The sequence below is a fragment of the Mustelus asterias genome, chromosome 18, assembly GCF_964213995.1.
Source record: "Mustelus asterias chromosome 18, sMusAst1.hap1.1, whole genome shotgun sequence".
Classification (NCBI taxonomy): domain Eukaryota; kingdom Metazoa; phylum Chordata; class Chondrichthyes; order Carcharhiniformes; family Triakidae; genus Mustelus; species Mustelus asterias.
Window position 1 is genome coordinate 49679989 of NC_135818.1, and position 20866 is coordinate 49700854.

A 20866-nucleotide genomic window follows, 5' to 3' on the forward strand; every position below is an offset into this window, starting at 1 on the left:
GGTGAGGCCACATCTGGAATGTTGTGTGTGGTTTTGATCTCCTCATCTAAGGATGTATACCATAGGGGACTGCATCGAAAGTTTACCAGACTGATTCCTGGGATGTCAGGGCTGTTATAGGAGGAGAGAATGGGTTAACTGTACCTGGCATTTAAATGAATGAATGAGGGGATCTAATTGAAACACATTAAAATTCTGACAAGACTGGACAGACTGGATACTGTTTCCTCTGGCTGGGGGCAGGGGGGTCCTACAAGAGGTCTCAGTCTGAGGATACAGGGAAGGCCATTTAGGACTGAGAGGAGGAGAAACATCTTCACTCAGTGGTAAACCTGTGGAAGCCAATATATTTGAGGAACTAGATAGATTTCTAGACTCAAAGTGTCATGAAGGATGGGAAGAGCGTAGGATTATGGCATTGAGATAAAGGATCAGCCATGATCAGATTGAATGGTGGAGCAGGCTCAAAAGGGCCAAATGGCCTACTCCTGCTCCTATGTTTCCATGTCATTAATAAAGATAGCAAACAGTTAAGGCCCTAATACATCCACATGCAATACCATTAATCACATTCTGCCAATTGGAGCATCTGCCCATTATCCTTGCACTCAGTCTCCTCCTGTTAAGCCAATTTGCTAACCAGGTCAATAATCTTCCTTCAATTCCATGACTTTTGCTGATAGTTAATTATGAGGGATGTTATCAAAAGCCTTCTGGAACTCCATATAGGTAAACACTCCTTGTCCACTACTTCAGTCATCTTTTCAAAAAGATTCACCTACCTTTTACAAATCCATGGTGGCTTTCCCAGATCAGTGAAAACTTTCACAGTGTTCAGTTACTCCATCTAATTAGAGGCTCTAGTAATTTCCCTTTTTTCCTCCAAACCCTTGATGGCAAGACTCCAATTGGTTTTTGGCTATATTTCAGAAGCCATTGAGAAACCTACTCAGTTTTCCAAATGTAAACTTTTCTGGGCAATGCTTTGAATTATGCAGTAGAATCCCAGATTCAATGCAGGTACAAATATTGGAGAATAGTAATTGCAACTGATCAGACTGGAAAGACAATGGCAAAAAGCATTTAACTGAGAAAATATGCATGGTGATAAGAATATCAAATCTAATTATTCACTAAAGGGTATGTATTGTAAAACTGAAGCAGAAAATGATATTTGTGTGTACCCAGTCAGTAGTAATTGCCAAGTAAATAAACGCATTGCACAATGGGTAATGCATTTGCTCCAGCCCTTCCCAAAAGGGACCAAATCATATTGGGTCACTGTTCCACAGGCCTCTGCTACCACATACCAGCCATTCTTCCATTTAAGATTGACCATTTTACCATAGGATGGTTTTTACTTAACAGCTAAACACATGCATTTTTCTCCTACCAACCCACTCCACCTTACAGATTTAAAGTGAACTGCGGTACCGTTTCTCACCCTCCCCCTCCACCCACCCCCAAGCACAGAATTAACAGCACAAATCCGGGATCTTACTGGTCCATATGATTTAATGCCACATTAAGTGGTGCAGTTATCCACCAACTCAACATTGAGAGCCACTCGACCGTCATTAAGTACTTCACATAATTCAGAGAACATTTTCACCTTAAAAACACAAAAAGGCAACAATATCGGTGGAGGACATATAAACACCAACACACACACACACACACACAAACAGATAGAAGGATGATAAAACACGTGGCAGGTGGCTCATAATTATTGCCCAAAAGCTAATTCTGGACAATGAGGCTTCTATACAAAAACTATAGCCAAAAACCAAAATCAAGTCACTTCTATGGTGAAAAGTTGATTAAATTGTCATCAACCCAAATTTGGCTTTATTAACAACTGAAATACTTGGAGTCTGATACAGCTTCCAACATAATATTGATTAACGTTTACAGTAAAGACTATCTTAAAAGTTCTAATCCAGAAATGGGCTTATAAACAAATTTCTATATTAGGTACCAAACATTTACAACCAGTACTTTTTTTTTATTAATGTCCCATTTTATTCATGTTACAACTTGTTTAAAGCTTATAGAAAATTGCAAGTTAATGTACATGACCCACAGAAACAGCAGTGAACAATTGTGTATCTTAACTGCTGAAATGTAAATAGAGATGCTTGCAACGTTGAGCACTCAAGTGAAAGTCTTTCTGGAGCAAGCAGCAAAAAAGTTTGGTTGGGGCAAAATACATTCTGAAAGCAAAGAGTTACAGGTTATGCAGAATTGAGGAGTCAGTAGCAAACAAACAGGCAAACATTTTTAGGCACCATCTGAAAATGTTAAGTGCATTGGTAATCAAAAACTAAATAAAAACTTGTGTCAGATTTATTGCATTTGGGAATACTTTTCTACCTTTATAAAATTCAAAGTAATGCACATTTACAGGACAGCACCAATGTAAAAAATAAATCCTAGTTCTGACTACAATTGGGAACACAAGTTTAAATATGCAATCAAATCATGTATCCCAAGCTCACAAAGGCAGTAAAAGTGCTTTAAAAGATTTATTTAGAAAAATAAACACATCCATCAGTACTCTGACAACCTAGTTTTGGGAGTGTTAGAGACAGTGATCTTTGAAAAGAGGTGGTATTCTTGAAATGGGGTAAGTAGGCACAATATCTGAGCTCTAAACAAAATACTGCAGTTGCTGGAAATCTGAAAAAAAATGAACAAAGTGCTGTGAACACTCAGCAAGTGAGGCAGCATCCATGGAGAAAGGGAGGGGGTTCATTTTTCAGGTTGATGACCTTTCATTTGAACCCTAACTTCCTCTCTCCACAAATGCAGCCTAACTTGCTGAATGTTTTCAACATTCCCTGTCCCAGCCTTACGTTCACCACTGTTTCACAATGCTGAACATTTCTGATGTAGGAGAAAAGTACAATATTAAAAATAACATTGATCTCCAGGGTTGAGAAACTAAACAACTACTCACACAGGGGGTATGAACTGAGATGAATTTTGTTAGTTGTTTCTTTCTCGAGAAACCTCAGAAGCCAGATTTTAAAAAATATATATATGTACACACATACACTCACTCACCGACACAAGTAAAAATGTCCACCTCTGATTCACACTGTGTCGAAGAGATGAGAGGATGCTTTTATATTGCTTTCCATTTTTCTGAGATAAGGAAAGAGGAAGGAGGAGGAAAATTAAAAATGAATAATTTTAAAGTCAAGCTGGAATAGAGCTTTCGACTGAAACTCAAAATATAAAACCACAGGGGCATTGGGGCTGAAGTGGTTATTATTAAATCATGGCAATTTAATATGTTGCTTAGATTTAAACATGACCTCTTTTTCATATATTTTGAGGATGAGGTTTATATTTTTCCCCACACTATGATGCCAAAATGAAATTTATGGCTTTAATTTTGTAGAAAGTTGTGTTTAAAAATAGATTTTTTATTGCTCATCAATAAACAAGATTTTAAATATGACAAACTGATATCAGTTAGATCAGAACATGGCAAAATGAATTTTGTTTTTGATATAAAGTTGAGTTATATCTTATTTCAACACAGTAACTGGTTAATCTTACTAAAACACCTACTTCACTAAAATGACTGCTTTATACAAGGGTTTATATAACTCTCCACTTGCGGCATCAACAGTTCCAACCTTAACTTAGTTTAAAAGAGATGTGTTCATTTATTGACTAAATAGCAAAATATGTACAGAGTGCTTTCAGAAACCAAAGGATGCATGACTCTATATCAAGTAGGCGAGAAAAAAAATCATATTTTGCACTGTCCAGGGTATCTTTACCTGTTGAAAGCACTTGGTGAACAGCTTTACATTTTATAATTATCCGAATAAGGTTTGCAAAAACAAAGCAAAAAAAAAAACTTCCACTTAATTTCCTTTTAAGACCAGAAAAAGGCTCCCAGAAATCACTGCAACTCGTCAATTGAAAGCACTCATACGGAAATTAGAACGGAAGATCCAAGCAATATTACTGACAAAAAAAAAACAAGCCATTTTAAATCTTGCATAACCTGTAATTTTGCAATGCCAAAATAACATTTTTTCCATGTATTTGCCCCAACGTCATATAGCAACACTTGACTATCATAATTCTAACTATGTCTTAGGTGACCAATTTTGTTAAGATGTGTTGAGTTCATTCCCACGCCAATGTTTTGCATTTTCACTTAAATGTAATTTTAGGTAGAATATACAAACTATTCAAAAGAAAGACCAAAATTTAAAACAGATTAACTGCAACATTGACATAGCTGCATTGTAGTGGTTTGTTGCTGTGCCAGCTACATTAACAGTACAATACTATCATTGATCAAACACATGATAGAGCAAATACTGCACTTTTCGCACAGTTAACAGCTGCTGCAGTTCTGTACATGCAGATTCATATAAGCCAATATGATCATACTGTACAATGTAAACAGTGCAGGACTGACAAAATATTCCAATTTCTACAGGAAGCAGACCATCCATCAGGACTTTCCTTAAATCTCTAGTCAGGCGAAACCAAATCCACCATGTGTTTTCTTTAAAAAGTTACATTCCTTCTCCATTCTTCTTTGCTTTTTCACATATTTGTTGGATGCGATTAGAAGACTGCACCCAGTTATTATCATGAAGCCCAATTTTACAGCCCAGTGAATCTTTTTCCGTCTGCCAACAGCACATCCAGTATGAGCGCCCATAGGGTAAAACTTTGTAATAAGGTTTCGAGTGCCATCGACATGGTGACACATCCCCTTTTGAGTAATGCTTTTTGCACTGCTTGCATGGATCATCTTTGTATCGTGGGTCACAAACCCAGCGTGAATCTGTTGCTCTAATGTCATAGTTTTCTATAATGAACTTGAAATAATGGCACGTGCATTTCAGAGCTGCCAGGGTTTTGGTAGGGAGGAACATGAAAATCTTCACCATAATGTGGTGTGGTAAAAAGGCCATGTACTGCCGAGGCTCAAGAAGCTGTTGAATTTTGAAGCGTGTTTCTAGGAATTCATGAGATACTTGTCTCCTTAGAGGAAAGAGCTCAGTTAATGAAGGGCATGTGGTTTTGAAAGATAGAAGAGAATTGTCCTGATTTGCTTCTAAGCAACTTCTGTCAAATGTTTTGCTTTTAGCAGTCACTAAGTCATCCTTGAATTGTGCAACATCCTGGAGTTCCTCAGTAGTATTTTCATTTGAATCCAAGTTTTCCATATGGGACTGTTCAAGTGTGAAAAATAATTCTCCAGGAAGTGGTTCCTCACAAGGATTAGAGTCTTCCCGATTAGATCTAGTTACTGGTGTACATTCTGTTGCTCCATTCACTCTACTAACCAGATTCCCATCCACCATACACGACACCAGCTCCTTATCAACAGTAAAATTATTTGCATACTCGCGCTTACCATTCCCTGGTAAATTAAAGTTTGATACAAACTTATTGTCCGTTTCCCAACATAGAGATGGGGTAATACAGGACTCCACCGGCATCCCAACATCACTGCTGAAAACTTCTCTGGTACTGTTTGGCAATGATGTTGCTGCTTTGCAGGTTAATGAAGACTCATTACCTGAAAGGTTAATAGCTAGAGATGGATCACATGTAGCATCCTCCTGTGATTCAGTGCATGGTTTAGTACAGCTTGTGCTTATATGGCTGTACTGTCCATTGTCCCCAATATTATCAGCTGTTTTGGATACCCCCATGGATGTTGCAATGCCCTCCACACTCTTGGTGCTTTGCTCCGATTGGTGCGGACTAGTCAGCAAAACCCTCCCCACCCCTCTCCGAAAACTATTATTCCTGGACAAACTCTCTCCGTTTCTGTCATGCTGATTCTTCAAGCACTCTGATTCAAGCTTTGCTATAACTTCTATAACACGGACATACTCACCCTGTAGTTTGTTTTCAGTGGACTTTTTGTGGCTTAAACCAAACTCGGGTCCTGTAGCAGAAATGGCTTCTGGTGATGGGGACCCTCCCTTTGAATGCACAATACCTGGTATGTTAGCACTGGCATTTGTAAATGTTTTGCTACAGTCTGGGAGCAGTGAATTTGCCCTTTGTTCTAGAAAAGCCACCATTTCTGCCACAGAAAGGGAGCTACTATGACATAGTCCATCACCATTTTGTTTCTCATTATTGACAGATGAATTCTCCTCACTGTTACTGGTTGTTGGGGGATCAGCATGTAAACACCTTCTGTCAACATCCTTCACATTATCTTTTATTCTCATTGGTTGAATTTTTACTCTCTCTAGATCAGCAGATTTCTTTCTGCGTTTAGCAGTTGTGACTTCAGTATCCCAGCTGCTTTTTATTTTCATGGAACCAGTCCTATTATTGCACTGATGTGCTGCAAAGAAGGCTATTTTCTCCTTTGTGTTACCAGGTTTTATGACTGCCCAGATATCCAGTGGTGCCTCCCCTTCTTCCTGATGAATAGAAGGAGGCAGAATATTTTCAGACACATGTTTCTTTCTTCCCTTAAAGGCAAGATTATCAGTTGGATTCCTCATATTGCACATTTTATTTTGAGAAATGAAACCAAAAGGCCTTGGACACCATAAGCTGATGTGAGATGCCACTGTACTAACTGTGATGGCTTTACAGCATGACTGATTATTGTAGGTGGATTGGCATCTTTCAACTCTTACAGTTGCATGCTGGCTGGAGCAAAGCTCTCCAAGTGCCTCTTGGCTTGATTCAAGAGATGCATCTTTCTTTTGAAGCTTTGGGTATGGCTTAAGGTGCATAATGGCCAACCTGCAAACAAAGATCAAAATGGTCACAGTATAACTAAAGAATTCTGATTTTTATTTCTAGAAAGACTAAGGGAGAGATATTATGCTAAATCTTACATACTACGATCAGTACTTACCAAAAAGTATTTGAGCTTGCCTTGATGGGATAGAAGGTACATCAGTTTAACATACAATGCTAATTTGTGAAAAAGTTTGAGATATAAGAGCCCATGGGCAACATTCCCCTAAGTTTTATTTTGGAGTGCACAGCTGATGTAATTGTGTGACTTTTTTTTAAAAACTTAAAGGAAGTGACTTGTACACAGAGAATTTCCCAGTTGCAGCACCACTGTGCAATTTACACGGAATATATCCCCTGATGCCACCTCCTGTGCCGTATGCTTCTATGGCTCTCTACAAGTAACCTTGGCATACCTTAATCAGTGGTCATCACCCTTAGCAAGCATCAGCACCAAGCACAATTACAACCCTATGTACACAGGCATTGAATGCAGGAGTAGGCCACTCGATCCTGCTTCGCTATTCAATAAGATCGTGGCTAATCTAACTTTAACCTCAACTTCATATTCTTGCCTACCCTGGTTAATCTTTCACCATTTTGCTTATCCAGGATCTATTTACTTCTGCTTTAAAGATATTCAAAGACTGTGCCTCAACCACCTTTTGAGGAAGAGAATTCCAAAGTCTCTCAACCGCCCCCCCAGAGAAAATGGTTTTCCCGATCTCGGTCTTAAATGGGCGACTTTTATTTTTAAACAGCAAGCCAACCTCTTTATTCGAGTGAAATCAAATTTATCTCCCAAATGTCAACAGTTTACATCGTCAGAAAGAAAATTTATCTTCACTTAAGCAGGAAGTCATTGTGGTATTGCTGCCACAGACCTACCTCAACCTTTCCGAGCATATTGAATTCATTAGAGTCTGGTTGAGTAAACAGTGGATGCTACATCTTTCCTTAACTTTGGAGACAACTGGCCCCCAAGAGGACAGCCACTCTACTGAGATAATAGGTCAAATAGAAAGATAATACATCATAAAACCTTTAATGTGACCTCCCTCACATTCTCCACTGAAACATACCCCTCTCAATTTCAACAGCATATCCCCAACCCCAAATTCTCATATGATCCTGTAAGGAGACTGAAAAATAGCATTCTTCATTCCCACCTTCCATCTCACACAAGGCACCATGGTTGATGTCTCTTGGCAAAAGAGTTTTTCTTGTTCTTAAGGGAATTCAGTGACAAGTCTAAAATAAGTACCTTGCGTAAAAATGCATTCCCCATTTTACATTTCTTAGCTGTTAGTTACAGCTGCAGAATTGTGTAAGTGGTTGCTGGATGTTAGTCCAAACACAAGCAGCTAAATGTTAATTGGTGATCGCACAACAATGCTGACTGACACAGGGGAAACAAATGCTCAGTTCCAACAAGCATATAAAACACCACAGAGTCAGCAGAAAGAATTGAACTTGTTAGATTACAAGTATTTTGGTTCTTGAGGAGATTGATGCTGAAAGGAAGCATGGACACTGCCTGGACCTGCCTGATAAGATGTAATTTAGTTATATTCAGATGGGACCAGAATAGGAAGATATCATAGTCACATGGACAGCACGTGTGCTAAATGCAAAACAAATGAACCACCCTGGGTCTGTAAGGGTGTGAAGTGTTAGTGGACTGCAATTCTCAAACATAACATTGCGAGGTTTACATACAGAGTACATACATACATACTAAAACGTGCATTATACAAACTGAGAGTCAGTGTTTGATAATGAAGCAAGGTGAGGAAATGGCTCACTGCCCCCAAAGGGAAAGGAGATAAAGCTGACACCAAGGAGAAAAGGGCTATAGGTAGGAAGGAGGAAATTGATTATCATTTATTCTTTCATGCGATGTGGGCATCATTGGCATTTGTTGCCCTTCCTTAAGTGCTGTTGAACTAAGTGGCTTGCTAAGTCTTTTCAGAGCAGTTGAGAGTCAAGCATATTGCCAGACTAAGCAAGGATAGCAGATTTCCTTTCCTAAAAGGATATTAGTGAACCAGCGGGATGTTATAAAAATCGATGATGGTTTCATGGTCACCAATAGTGAGATGGCTATCATGAAGTTCTCAATAATAAAAGGTGTGTGTTTTCAGTAGTTGTGACTAGGAGTCTCATGTTACGTTGCCTCCCAATTGCAGCTGTAGGGAACATAGGCCATTGGGCTTACACTGGAAATTACACCGCCATTTTCAACAGCTGGACTAGATTGAGGTTCAAGATTTCCAAAACAGTAATCTCAGATTGTATCCAGTTCTAGCTGCTTCCATCTCATTTTCCAGTTGAGACACGTGAACTATGTTGCTTGAAGGGTGGCACATGGAAGGAGATTTCCGATGTCTTGGATCTTGGGAATATATCTGGGAAACAGGGAAACCATACAGGAGGGGTGGATTTCACTTCAAACAAAATGGTGCCAAACCTCTTACTAAAGGGTTAAAATTGAGCAGTCTCGGATTACTTAAACTTGCAAGGGAAGAACTTTTAAAGGCTTTATCGGGGTCAGATTTGTAGAGATTGGAGCAAGAAAGACCAGAATAAGGTATGTTGAGCTAGAATGTGTAGGGAATACAGGAGCTACAGAAGAGATGAGAAACACTGAAGCACTATACAAGTGTATACCTAGTGACAATGTACAGTAGATTTGATACAGAAAAAGATAATAGCACAAAAAGACATAGAAGTCTCAAGATTAAGAGATAATAAAGCCCTCAGCTTTCTGTGTGCAAATCACAAATCTCGAAAATAAAATGGGAGATATCAAACTTTATACTAATGAAATATATACAGTTATTATGGACATGAGATTTAGCTAACTAACAACAGGGTTAGTATTAACTTTATAGGTGTACGGACTTACAGAAAGAATAAATTAGGAAGGGTGGCTCTTTTTGTTTAGTATTGAGAAAGCCCTTGGACTGATTGGAATTGGGTACAAATGTAATGGAAGCATTGTGCACCAAATTAAATAACATTAAGGTAAAGAAACTAATGACTGGAATGAAACTAGCCACTAGATCAATAAAAAACCCCAAAACACGACAAACAAGAGGTGTAAATGAGGAAAAAATAATCATTTGTCCTCTACAGTTTCAATTTATCAGGAATAAATCAGGACCTCAACAGGTGTAATTGAAAAATGTGTGTTTCTGGGTGTGATAATGAACTGCTCACATGACCCAAATGATTAAGTAATCTACAATACAGGAAGTAACACTGAACTTGTGGCTGTGTAACAACAGGTAATGCTGGAGCAGTAGGTTACAGTGACAGTGCATGTTGGAAGTAAAATATGGTTCAATTTAACATCCATATTACGTTAGACAACAAAAGGAACACAACAAACTATTTTCCAAAAGTTTACACATTTTCAAACAGGATTTCCCTTTCATAAAACTAGCTGATTTGTTCTAATTGTACTAACTTTTTCTAATTGCATTGTTCAGACTTCCTTAATATTGGATTCCAGCACTGTCCCAACACCTGATGTCAGGCTAACTGGCCTGTGGATCCCCCTTGTATCTGTTCCTCATTTCTTGAATAGTGGCGTTACATTCGTCAGCTTTCAACCTGCTGGGACCATTCAGAATCTAGGGGATTTTAGAAAATCGTAACCAGCTCATTCGCTATCTCTGCGGTCATCCCTTTTAAAACCCTAGGACGTAGACTATCAAGTCCCAGAGATTAGTCGGATTTTAGTATCTTGAATTTCTCAAGTACTTTTTCCCTGCTGATATTAATTACCTTAATTTTATCACTCCTATTATAGGTTACCCTCTATTTCTGGCATGTAACTTGTGCTTTCTACTGTGATGACAGTCACAAAACAATGGCTCTGTCAATTCCTCATTCCTCATGATAAATTCTTCTGTTTCTGCTTCTAAGGGACCAATGTTTGCTTTAGTGACTGTCTTCCTTTATATATACACTTGTAAAAGCTCTTGCAATCTGTTTTTATATTCCTGGCTAGTTCACTCATATTCTATTTCTTCCCCTTTTTGACATTCAATGGCATGACAAGCAAGCTATGGGCAGTAGATCAGATTATTATTTTAGAAGGGATAAGTACAGTAGAACAATTTCATGAATACATATTTGTTAACTCAAGATGGAAGGTAATGGTAAACTCAACACTGTGATAACTAAGACAGACATACCCGAGAGAAAAAGGGCAAAAGGCAAAAAATTGCTTCCTTCAGATATAAAAACCCGAAGTGGACCAAAAACAGCAGTTACAAGAATTAAAGTAAGGGAGCTTATAAAAAACCTAATCGGGACAGTCAAAACTGATGGGATGGGGAGTATAAAACAAGTTGGCCTGGAATTTGTGATCAGCAGAAAACAAATGGCACTCATTATTCATTACACCTACAGCTGCCCAGACTTTTGTACAGAAATTTATGGTCATTGGGAATCTGATACAGCGTGGTAACCTCTACAGAGATATGAACGTTGTACGATCAAGCCAACCACATATTTCTTCAATAAATCACATAGAAATATCCTTACTGAGACAAGCAGAATCTAAATCAAGATTACAATGCAGAATAACTGATTCAATGTAAAGTCACAAAATTGAGGGGAAAAGATGGAATTGAAGAGACAAATAGTTAAAATAATAACTGTTATGAAATCTCTATTAATAATTAAGATTTGAAGGAATGAGCCACCATATTTGTGCAAGTATATTTTCAATACTAGAAAGGTTGTTTGACAGTAATTAAAATTTATCACACCATTAAAAATTCACTTGTACCTGAATGGACATGCCCTAACTTTTTCTGACACATTTGTAGGCAAGTGGCACAGCTTCACTCCTTTCATATGCTTGACTGCCGAATCTCTCCGTGAAGAACCGGTGTAGCAAAGTTTGTGGAATCTCTGCATTCAACTGCGGATGGACAGATGCTAGCCACTGCTGTCAAATTTACTCCATAGTAACAGCCAGTGCCATTAGCTTCACTATAACCTGGACAGAAATAGCTTGAATGTCCTTTATTTAGATTTTAGTAAAGCATTTGATATAGTGCAGGAGAGGAGATTGGGCCACAATGTTAGAATGCTTGGTAAGGGCGGAGTACTTCTACAACAGATTGAAAAGCATCTAAAAGCAAAGGAGTTGAAGAGGCATGGAACAATGTAACTTGTGAGGTGCCTCAGGGATCAATACTGTTTATAATGAAGTGGGAAAAGATTTAAAACTGAGTTTGCAAATAATACCAAACTGGGGTGAATAGTAAACACATCAGGAACAGGTTTATCAAATACAGAATTACCAAGTTTGAGGTACATTTATACTTGCTATTGCTACATACCTTGAAATGTGGTCTTTTTACATCACACCTTCATGTCTCTTTTGGAGTCATAAATATATCAAAACCAACTTGCACAAGGGAATAAGAGTTTACCTGATGAAAAGAGTTGAAAGTCAGTAAACAGAAAATAGTGGTAATTTGGTTTAAAAACTTGATGGACAGAACATTTAGAAGGAATGACATAATATATATAAAAATAAAATTACAATATGCATTAATACTAATTTTCATTAGAATAACATTCCTACCTAAGTAAAGGTCTGTACAAGTATCAAAACTTGTACAGACCATTTGATTGACAATGAATAAGAAGTTGCAGCTCAACCGTTACTAATCTTAGCAGACCACGTGATATCTCCAACCTTTCCAATTTCCTCTCCCCCAATCCCTGCCACACCATACTACCAAACAAAATTCTGCTATCCTTGTAAGAGATCATGGAAAAGGGCAAGGATGGAGAGGAGGGAAAAAAAGTGATAAACATTAAAGGAAATATGATTTTTGGAACTGTGGTTCCGTGACCATTCAAAAAGCAACATTTATAGAATGCCTTTCACATAACAAAATATCTGTGGTGACTTTACTGGAGGAAAAGTGGATTCCTAATTAATTTTCTTTTTAAACAGATTGATGTGCATTTCATATTCTCACAAGTTAATATTTAATTAAGTTAACAAACTGTTGAAACCAGATTGATTGATGTATAACATATCCTCAATACTTACATTAGGTCAGTACTACTGTGATTAAAAAAGAAACAAATTCCACAAAGCAATGAAGTTAGGTCATAGACCTAACCAGGAAAGGTTGAGAAATTTGAAAATCCTGAATACAGTGCATGTTAACTGGAACAACAATGCATGGTTGTCAAAAATACCTAATTTAAGCACAAATTCTTTCGATTGAATTCATGGGGTGGGGGGATTGGAGATTACTGACCCCTCTCTTTGTAGCTGTGCTTCACATATCTGGTATGGAAGCCCCTTCACCCCTCCAAAATATTACCACCAATTTATCTCTGAATTAAGCAATAGTATTACTTAAGCAGGTTGGAATAAGCCAAGATAGTCATTTTGTTACAATTATGAGGTTAAGATTACATCTTAAACTGTGTCTTTAAACTCAAATTAAAATAAAGGAGTTCATGAAGCTATTCCAAATTCTCAGACCTGGGAACAAATGACAGTAAATAGACTTGCCAGTTCCAAGAGAGGGAGGAACAGCAGAGAGAGGAGGCTGTTGTTCTTTGTGAGCTACCAAAGCCAAAGGCGGGAGAGGTGGATTCCATAGCCATCTAAGGAATCTGGGAGATTTGTCCGAGTGTGGCAAGTGGGTTGGCGTGAAGAAGTATCATTGGAGTGGGTTTTACAGCTGGAAGTGATTTGGGAAACTCTCCAAAAGCTGAGAGAAGCATCTGGACATTGTTAATACCAAGTGAAATGGGAAAATGTGCACCCATTAGAAACTGGAAGCGACAGTGGATTGTTTGCTACAAGGGCTCTAATTCTGTGGAGTGGGCTATATCTGTTAAGTATAAAAGAATATTCCTTTCTGTAGTTTAAATGTAGGTTGCTTACAAAAACAGTGCTTTGCAAATTTTTGTAATCTGTTATAGTAAAAATCTTAACATGAATTCTTGCTGTGTCATCCTTTTCAGCTGTTAACTAGAAGTTCAAATTTCATTTTAAATGCCATTGGCCTCAATGGGGATCGCAGCAATTTCTTCTCTCCTTTCCTGGCACAGTTAACATATGAAAAAAGTAGAAAAGCAGAAGTTTAAAAAGGAGACACAGCAAATGACAGAGAAGCAAAATGGATAGGAAGAGTGGAAAATATCTGACCAATAATGTACATGGCCCTGCAGCAACTCAAGTCCCCTTTAAGTTAGTGTGTGGTCACGGTTGCTGCCGTGCAAAAGAATTTAAAGGCACCAAGCCTTCAAATGAACAGGCACCAGAAGGGACCTTGGGAATCAGGTTAAACCCTTTTAATTTTGAATGCCCAGGAAATGTGGGAATCTATTGTCACAAAACTGATGTAACACAAAAGACTTTTACAATTGCTGTTGATTTATGCACAGTGTTATATTTCCAATGTTGTTCTCGCTTGAACTTTCAATTTACTTATTGTTGGGTTCATGAAATATGCACTTTGTTTCTGTAGTATAAGCTGACACTTTTTAATATCCTCACCAGAGGCGATTCCAAAGTAAGGCACGCCGTCACTTCCTTCACTGTTTCCTACATCCTGAGACCTGTCATGACTTCTTACCACAAGGCCTTACCACATCATCTTCAGAAACAAACTGAAAAAGAGAAAACAGGAAACAATGCTGAAAACAACATGAAAATACCAAAACCAATTCAGTTTTGTTGCACATAAACTTCAGCTCTCTCACACCATTCTATGTCAATCAACTATGTAGAAACGATAATAGACTGCCAAGGCATGAATGAAATTTTCATTACCTCTATTAATTTATTTATACTAGAAGGAAACAAGATGCTACTTTTTCAGTCCATGGAAAGTTGAGAGAGTAATTTGGAAATGAGTTCACCGTTACAACATATAAATGAAACCAGCTAGGAAACCAATTGCTTAATGGTTAAAATAACTAGAATTCAAAATTAATCTTCAAAGAACATTCATCACCCCTTCTCACAACCACCAAGCTCATGGGATAGACACATACATGCAGCACAAGAAAGCGGCAATAGTTAACAGCGCAAAGCATGAGCTCAGGGAGAAGGGTTCGATTGCTGAAGTACAGGCTGCCAGCAGATTGCTTTACTTTGCACTCTAGAGACCTGCAGGAACAAGACAGTATTTCACAACTAAAACAAAGGAATGTCACACCATATTACTCAAGAAATCTAGTCCCGATTAAACATCCAGTGCAAACTCTCTTTACCCCAGAAATATAGATCTAACAATTTTCACTACCAGCTACAGGCACATTTCTGTAGTACAATGCTCATCAGTTTACAGCAATGTAAAAACTTACTATACAACTACCTTACAGGTTCCCATTAAAAATTAACAGAAAAGCCCAGGCAAGATCGACAGGCACGTACCTGAAAGTATCTGGTAGAACTGATATGTCTATATATGGCTCAGTTGGTCAATACTTAATTTGCTGCACAAAGTAACTCCCTCCCAGCAAGCTGATTACATTCTTGTTACTCCACCCACAGCTCCACAAAAATAGGCAAGCCTTCTTGGGCCTGGAATTTTTCGGCAGCAGCAACAAACTGATAAATGAAGGCCCAAACCTACAAGATGTTGACTAATGGCTGAGTTTTTAGGCGTAACCCTTAGCTGGAGACAAAGATTAATTTGCTCTGTCAGCCGGTTCTTATAGCAGGGCACCATTAAACGTTCACTCATCCAGCCAATTTACCAAAATACTATGAACTATTAGAGCAGATCGTGAACCAGCAAACATTTTCTACCCATGAACTCATATTCTCAGAGAGAGACTGAGACAAATGCAAAAGTATTAACAGTCTGTTAATACTTTCGCATTTGTCTCAGTCTCTCTCTGAGAGACTGAGTTGCTTTGAGCCCAATGAAAAGATTAGCACAAGTATAATGTAATTTAACTGGGCTGTCTTCTTTCCTGAAGGCAATATAATTCCACGCATTCCAGAAAAACTGTTCCCTTATCCATTGTAGTATTTTTTCATTTATGAACATTGACAGCAAGTGTCTGCAGAGTATTAAATCATTGGTGAGGAGATAGAATGGCATCACAGCAGAGTTCAATTCTATTCTTATAAAACATTAATTAATTCGTGTGCACTTCCAACAAGAGATAGTTAAATATCGGGAAGAGTAACATTTACATCTTGAGCAGAGATGTTGAGGGTCAAACTACAGCACCATCAGCACAGCAGGCTGAACAGTGTTAAAAACTGCATAACATCCACTCAGAGAAATAAAAGATGCTACTCCAATTTAAAAGGGACTTACAATAAAAGCATTTCAACACTCGTCACTTCGGAGAACTGACTACAATTTTGAAAATTCTCTAAACAAAGCTATATTCATACTTGAGACAGGATAATTAATATGAAATATTTCAATAAATTCAACACCAACTCCTGTGTACAAAAAAGGCTTGCCTTGTTTTAATTCTGTTGAACAGTGTGTGTGTTAATGGAATTTACCTGAAAATGCATGTACTCTAAGTATCGCTGATTACATCAATTAATACATTTTATTCAACACACCTTATATGTTATAAGTTACAAGATGGAAGTAAGCCATTTGCCCAACCAGCCAATATACACTGCATTTCCCACCATTTACCAGATCTTACACTCCAAGGACTCAAAAGATTTGTCAAGTATGACCATCTCTTTGGAAATCTGTGCCAGCAGCGATTCTCTTTTTGTCCAGCTACATAGTAATTTCACCATTAATGGAAAACTTTGAAATTATCCCAACCACAAACATCAAGATAAGTGTCCCGAAATTATCAGCATTACCTCAGGTTGTCAATTTAATTTGGCCACCCTCCAGTCTCCTGACATACATCCACAATCAATAGAGTCCTGAAACATACTATCTCGACAATTTCTTTCCGCACGAGGATGCATCCCATCTAGCTGATTTTTTAATATTCCAGCAGCCTAACCAACATCTACATTATTTTATCCATTATAATATTGCTCAGCTCGTTCTCCCTTTTCAAAATTCACCTCTTTTCCAAAATCCTTCTCCGGAGTAAAGACTGATGCTCGGTATTTGTTAAATGCCCAACAGTTTTTTATCATCTACAAACTTACAATCCTTTCCTTTCAGGGCATGTTCCATTTCATGTGTTTTTCTCCCATACCTTTTATTTCCTCAGATCTTCAGTTTTTTCATGATTATTATAGTCCACAATAGCCATCTTCAATTCTAATCAATTCTCGTCTTTAGTTATCTCCAAGGCATACTAAAACTACCAATAGTTTCCTTCACTTCTAATGCAACATTGTTATTTGGTATCTTTGAAACATCTTTTAGAAACATCCAATTGTCCTATACAGTTGTGGGTGCCAATTTCTCCTCCACTGGCCACCACTCACCTTCCTAAAATCTGTCCCAATTAAATCTTGGGCTCCATTTTTCATAAGGATTTTCCCCCCTTTCAAGTTGGCTCTTAAATCATTTCATACTGTGGTCATTACTCCCAAGTTGCTCATCCACGTTTAGTTAAATCAACTTCCATCTATTTGTATATCAACCAGATGCAGCAGCCACTCCAGCCTTGTAAGCACATTTTAGGAACTCCATATCCTCCCTCACTGTCCCTGTCGATAAGTGGATAATTCAAATCGCTCTCAACAATTGCCGTGCCTACTCATTTCACTAATCTGACAGAAAATTGCTTCAATCTCTTTCCCAGAATTTAGAGGTTTGTAATATACCTTTTTCAATACAACTAGCTCTTTATCCTTGAGTCCCAATCATATTCACAATCAATAAGCATTTCTTGCCTATATCAACCTCTCAACAGCGTGTACTATTGTTTTACCAATACTGCTACTCCACTTTCTTTTCTATTTCTCTTACATTTATTATATGCCAATTGTTTTATTTTCCATTTTTGTCCAGTTTGCAGCCAGGTTCCAGTAACGCTTTAAGTCTAGATCATCCTACAAAGTATTTGCTCAGTTTACTTTTTCCACAATCCACATATTACAATACATGCAGTTTCCTTAAACACTACTCGCTCCTTTCTCTCATGCTATTTTTCTCTCTACTTACATGTTGCACCAATTTATGGTTAGTTATTTGATTCTATTCAGCTCCATACCACTTTTGCTAAAACAATTTTATGCATTATGATAGTGTTGTATTGATATGGATAATATATATATATTTTTATGCTTATGGGGAATGTTTAAAAATTCAGCTTTATGCTACAGTCAGAATGTCTGTGGGTAATTCAGCTCAGGTGCTGAGGAAGCAAAATAATTACTCATTTCGGCCTTGTAAGTGGTTATGCTTAGTAGAGTTAATGGACTTTTATTTTCGTAAGTTCTCCTGAGATTTCAGATTAGTGATTGACAAGGTTACGTGATGATGTGGGTTATGTGCAGTCTTGGGTCTGTAGCAGAGGAAAAAGGCTTTCGCAGAAGTGAGTTGGAGTTTTCAGTTGAAGCGAGAAGGATTTTACAGGCTTCTGAAACTAATTTTCTTTCGGAAAGCTTCAATACTGTCTACACTATTTGTGATTGCTAACTATATTTGAAATGGCCTTTAAGTCTGTGAGAATGTTGTATATTTGGAACTGAAACAGTGATAAATTAGAAATTAAAGTTGTTCTCTTTCATTTTTAAATATTGTTCAACTGTTAATGGTTAAGCTGCTTCATTTGTTAGAATTATATTTATATTTAAACTGTGTTATTAAATAAAGTTTGTTTTACTATAAAAGATCCCTAATTTGTCGGTGGAATTACTCCTGAAGCAAAATATCCTTTCCTCACATTTATGTGAAAATAGAAAAATTGTTAGGGTCTAATCTGGCATCCTAATGTAACTTGGGGTTCTGGTCCTGGGCCCTAACAGCACGAATATTCTCTTTTTTTTCACATCTCAGGTGATCCCACAACCATCTGTTCTTTGACCAATGTGCTTATAATACATCATATTCTTTAAAAGCACACTGCCTCTTGGAGATGTAACTGATGTATGTCAGATCAATGAGCTATTGATCAATTTGTGCCACAGTGTAAAAATAATTATGGGAATGTTAATGAATCTAAGACAAAGGGTTAAACCAAAATTGCAGAAAATGCACACCAGGTAAATCAGCATCTCCAGAGGAAAGACAAGTCAGCATTTTGGTAGTGTACCTTTCACCACAAACCAAACTCTTCACTTGGTGGGGGCGGCACGGTGGCAGGCACTGCTACCTCACAGCACCAGGGACCCGGGTTTGATTCCCAGCTTGGGTCACTGTCTGTGTGGGAGCTTCCTCCGGGTGCTCCGATTTCCTCCCAGTCCAAAGATGTGCAGGTTAGATGGATTGGCTATGCTAAATTGCCCCTTAGAGTCAGGGGGACTAGCTAGGGTAAATGCATGAGGTTGTGGTGATATGGCCTGGATGGGATTGCGGCCGGTGCAGACTCGATAGGCTGAATGGCCTCCTTCTGCATTGTAGGATTCTATATATAGAAATTTCTACAACTTTGTTTTTAATTGCAGGTTTCCATTTTATTTTTTAAAACGTCTGGGTTTCTTTCAGAGCTACAACAGGTCTAACTGAATAAGTGAAATTTTCATTTATTTTTAAAAATTGAATATGTTAATGTTCAAAATCCAACATGAAAACATCAATTCACTGATTAATGAAAAATACTAACTCACTACTGCTGGCTTAATTCCAACCAGTTTTATGTCCAACATCAGCAGGCCAATTTTTGAGAGCTCCATGATAATACAGTTGCATTATCAGCATCAGAAAGTATTTACTGGACTTCAGTTCAAACACAGGTGAAAACTGCACAACAAAATTCACTCCACAAGACGTGCTTTGAGAGACTTAAAACGCTATATTCGGAAGAGCTTTCTTTCTTTGATATGTGCATAACATAAAAAGCACAAAATTAATTTTTACAAATTGTTGATCTCACTGAATACAAACAATAATTGTAACAAACCTACAGACAGTGTTCAAGATAGAAGTGGTGCCCCCCCCCCCCCTCCCCCTCTCCCTCTCCCCTCTCAGACAACAGAATGTGAAAATTGATCAGATATCTTCACTGGGTTATCAATCTCAGGTACGTTGGTGTGAGGCTATTATTAGAACACAAGTTACCCAAGGCTACCAATGGAGACCAAACATAATTTTAATCTTCCAATGCTAAACATTCCACCTTTAAACCAATTGAACCACAAAGACTCAATTTATCTCCACCTCCAACAAGCAGGATAGTCACTAATTGGTCATTAGATAGCTGACAAGTATAGGTTTATGCTCTGCCTAAGAATACGATGGTAAGCAACACATTTTAATATAAAATACAGGTGCACTGTAGCCATCCTTGTGACTACAGCTTGAACATAATATATATATTATACCCCAAAGAGCAACAGTTCAACTACATAGCAATGTAGAGCTTCAACAACTAATATTTTTATGGTGCCTTTATGGTAATAAAATGGTGCAAAATAGGTCACCGAATCACACGAGATGATTAGGTCACATTACCCAAAAGCTTGGTCAAAGAGGCAGGTTTTAAGGAGTGCCTTAAAGGAGGAAAGCGAGGTGAAAAAGGTATTCCAAAGTTTAGGGCCTAAGCAACCACCAACAATGGTGCAATTAAAATCAGAGTTGCCAAGAGACCCCAAATTAGAAGAGTGCAAGTATCTGTGAACATTGTGGGCTAGAAGAGATTACAAAGATAAGGAGGAGTGAGGCCATCGAATGAAAACAAGAATGAGATTTTTAAAATTAAAACACTGAGTGACCAGGAACCAATTTACGTCAGTGAGCACAAGGGTGATAGGACCTGGGGCTGGTTAAGACATGGACAGCAGAGTTTTCAATGACTTCCAAGTTTATGGATTGTAGAACATGGAAGATCAGTCATGGGGTACATTGGAATAGTAAGAAGTCTCACAACACCAGGTTAAAGTCCAACAGGTTTATTTGGCAGCACAAGCTTTCAGAGCACTGCTCCTTCATCAGGTGAGTGAGGACTCGTGTTCACAAACAGGGCATACACCGATACAAACTCAATTTACAAG

At 38.0% G+C, this 20866-nt stretch overlaps 1 protein-coding gene across 2 annotated transcripts in view; it reads right to left on the reverse strand.

Moving 5' to 3' along the window:
* Positions 1–1505: 1505 nt before the first annotated feature.
* The window catches only part of fbxo34 (F-box protein 34), a 38345-nt gene continuing 18984 nt past the window's right edge, over positions 1506–20866 (reverse strand). For both annotated transcript variants that reach the window (XM_078233880.1, XM_078233881.1), the window contains 3 exons: positions 14312–14424; positions 12120–12212; positions 1506–6759 (listed from right to left, as the gene is read on the reverse strand). In XM_078233880.1, coding sequence (XP_078090006.1) covers positions 4548–6749 — 2202 coding nt within the window. In that variant the 5' untranslated portion in view covers positions 6750–6759; positions 12120–12212; positions 14312–14424 and the 3' untranslated portion in view covers positions 1506–4547. The remainder of the gene's footprint in view (positions 6760–12119; positions 12213–14311; positions 14425–20866) is intronic.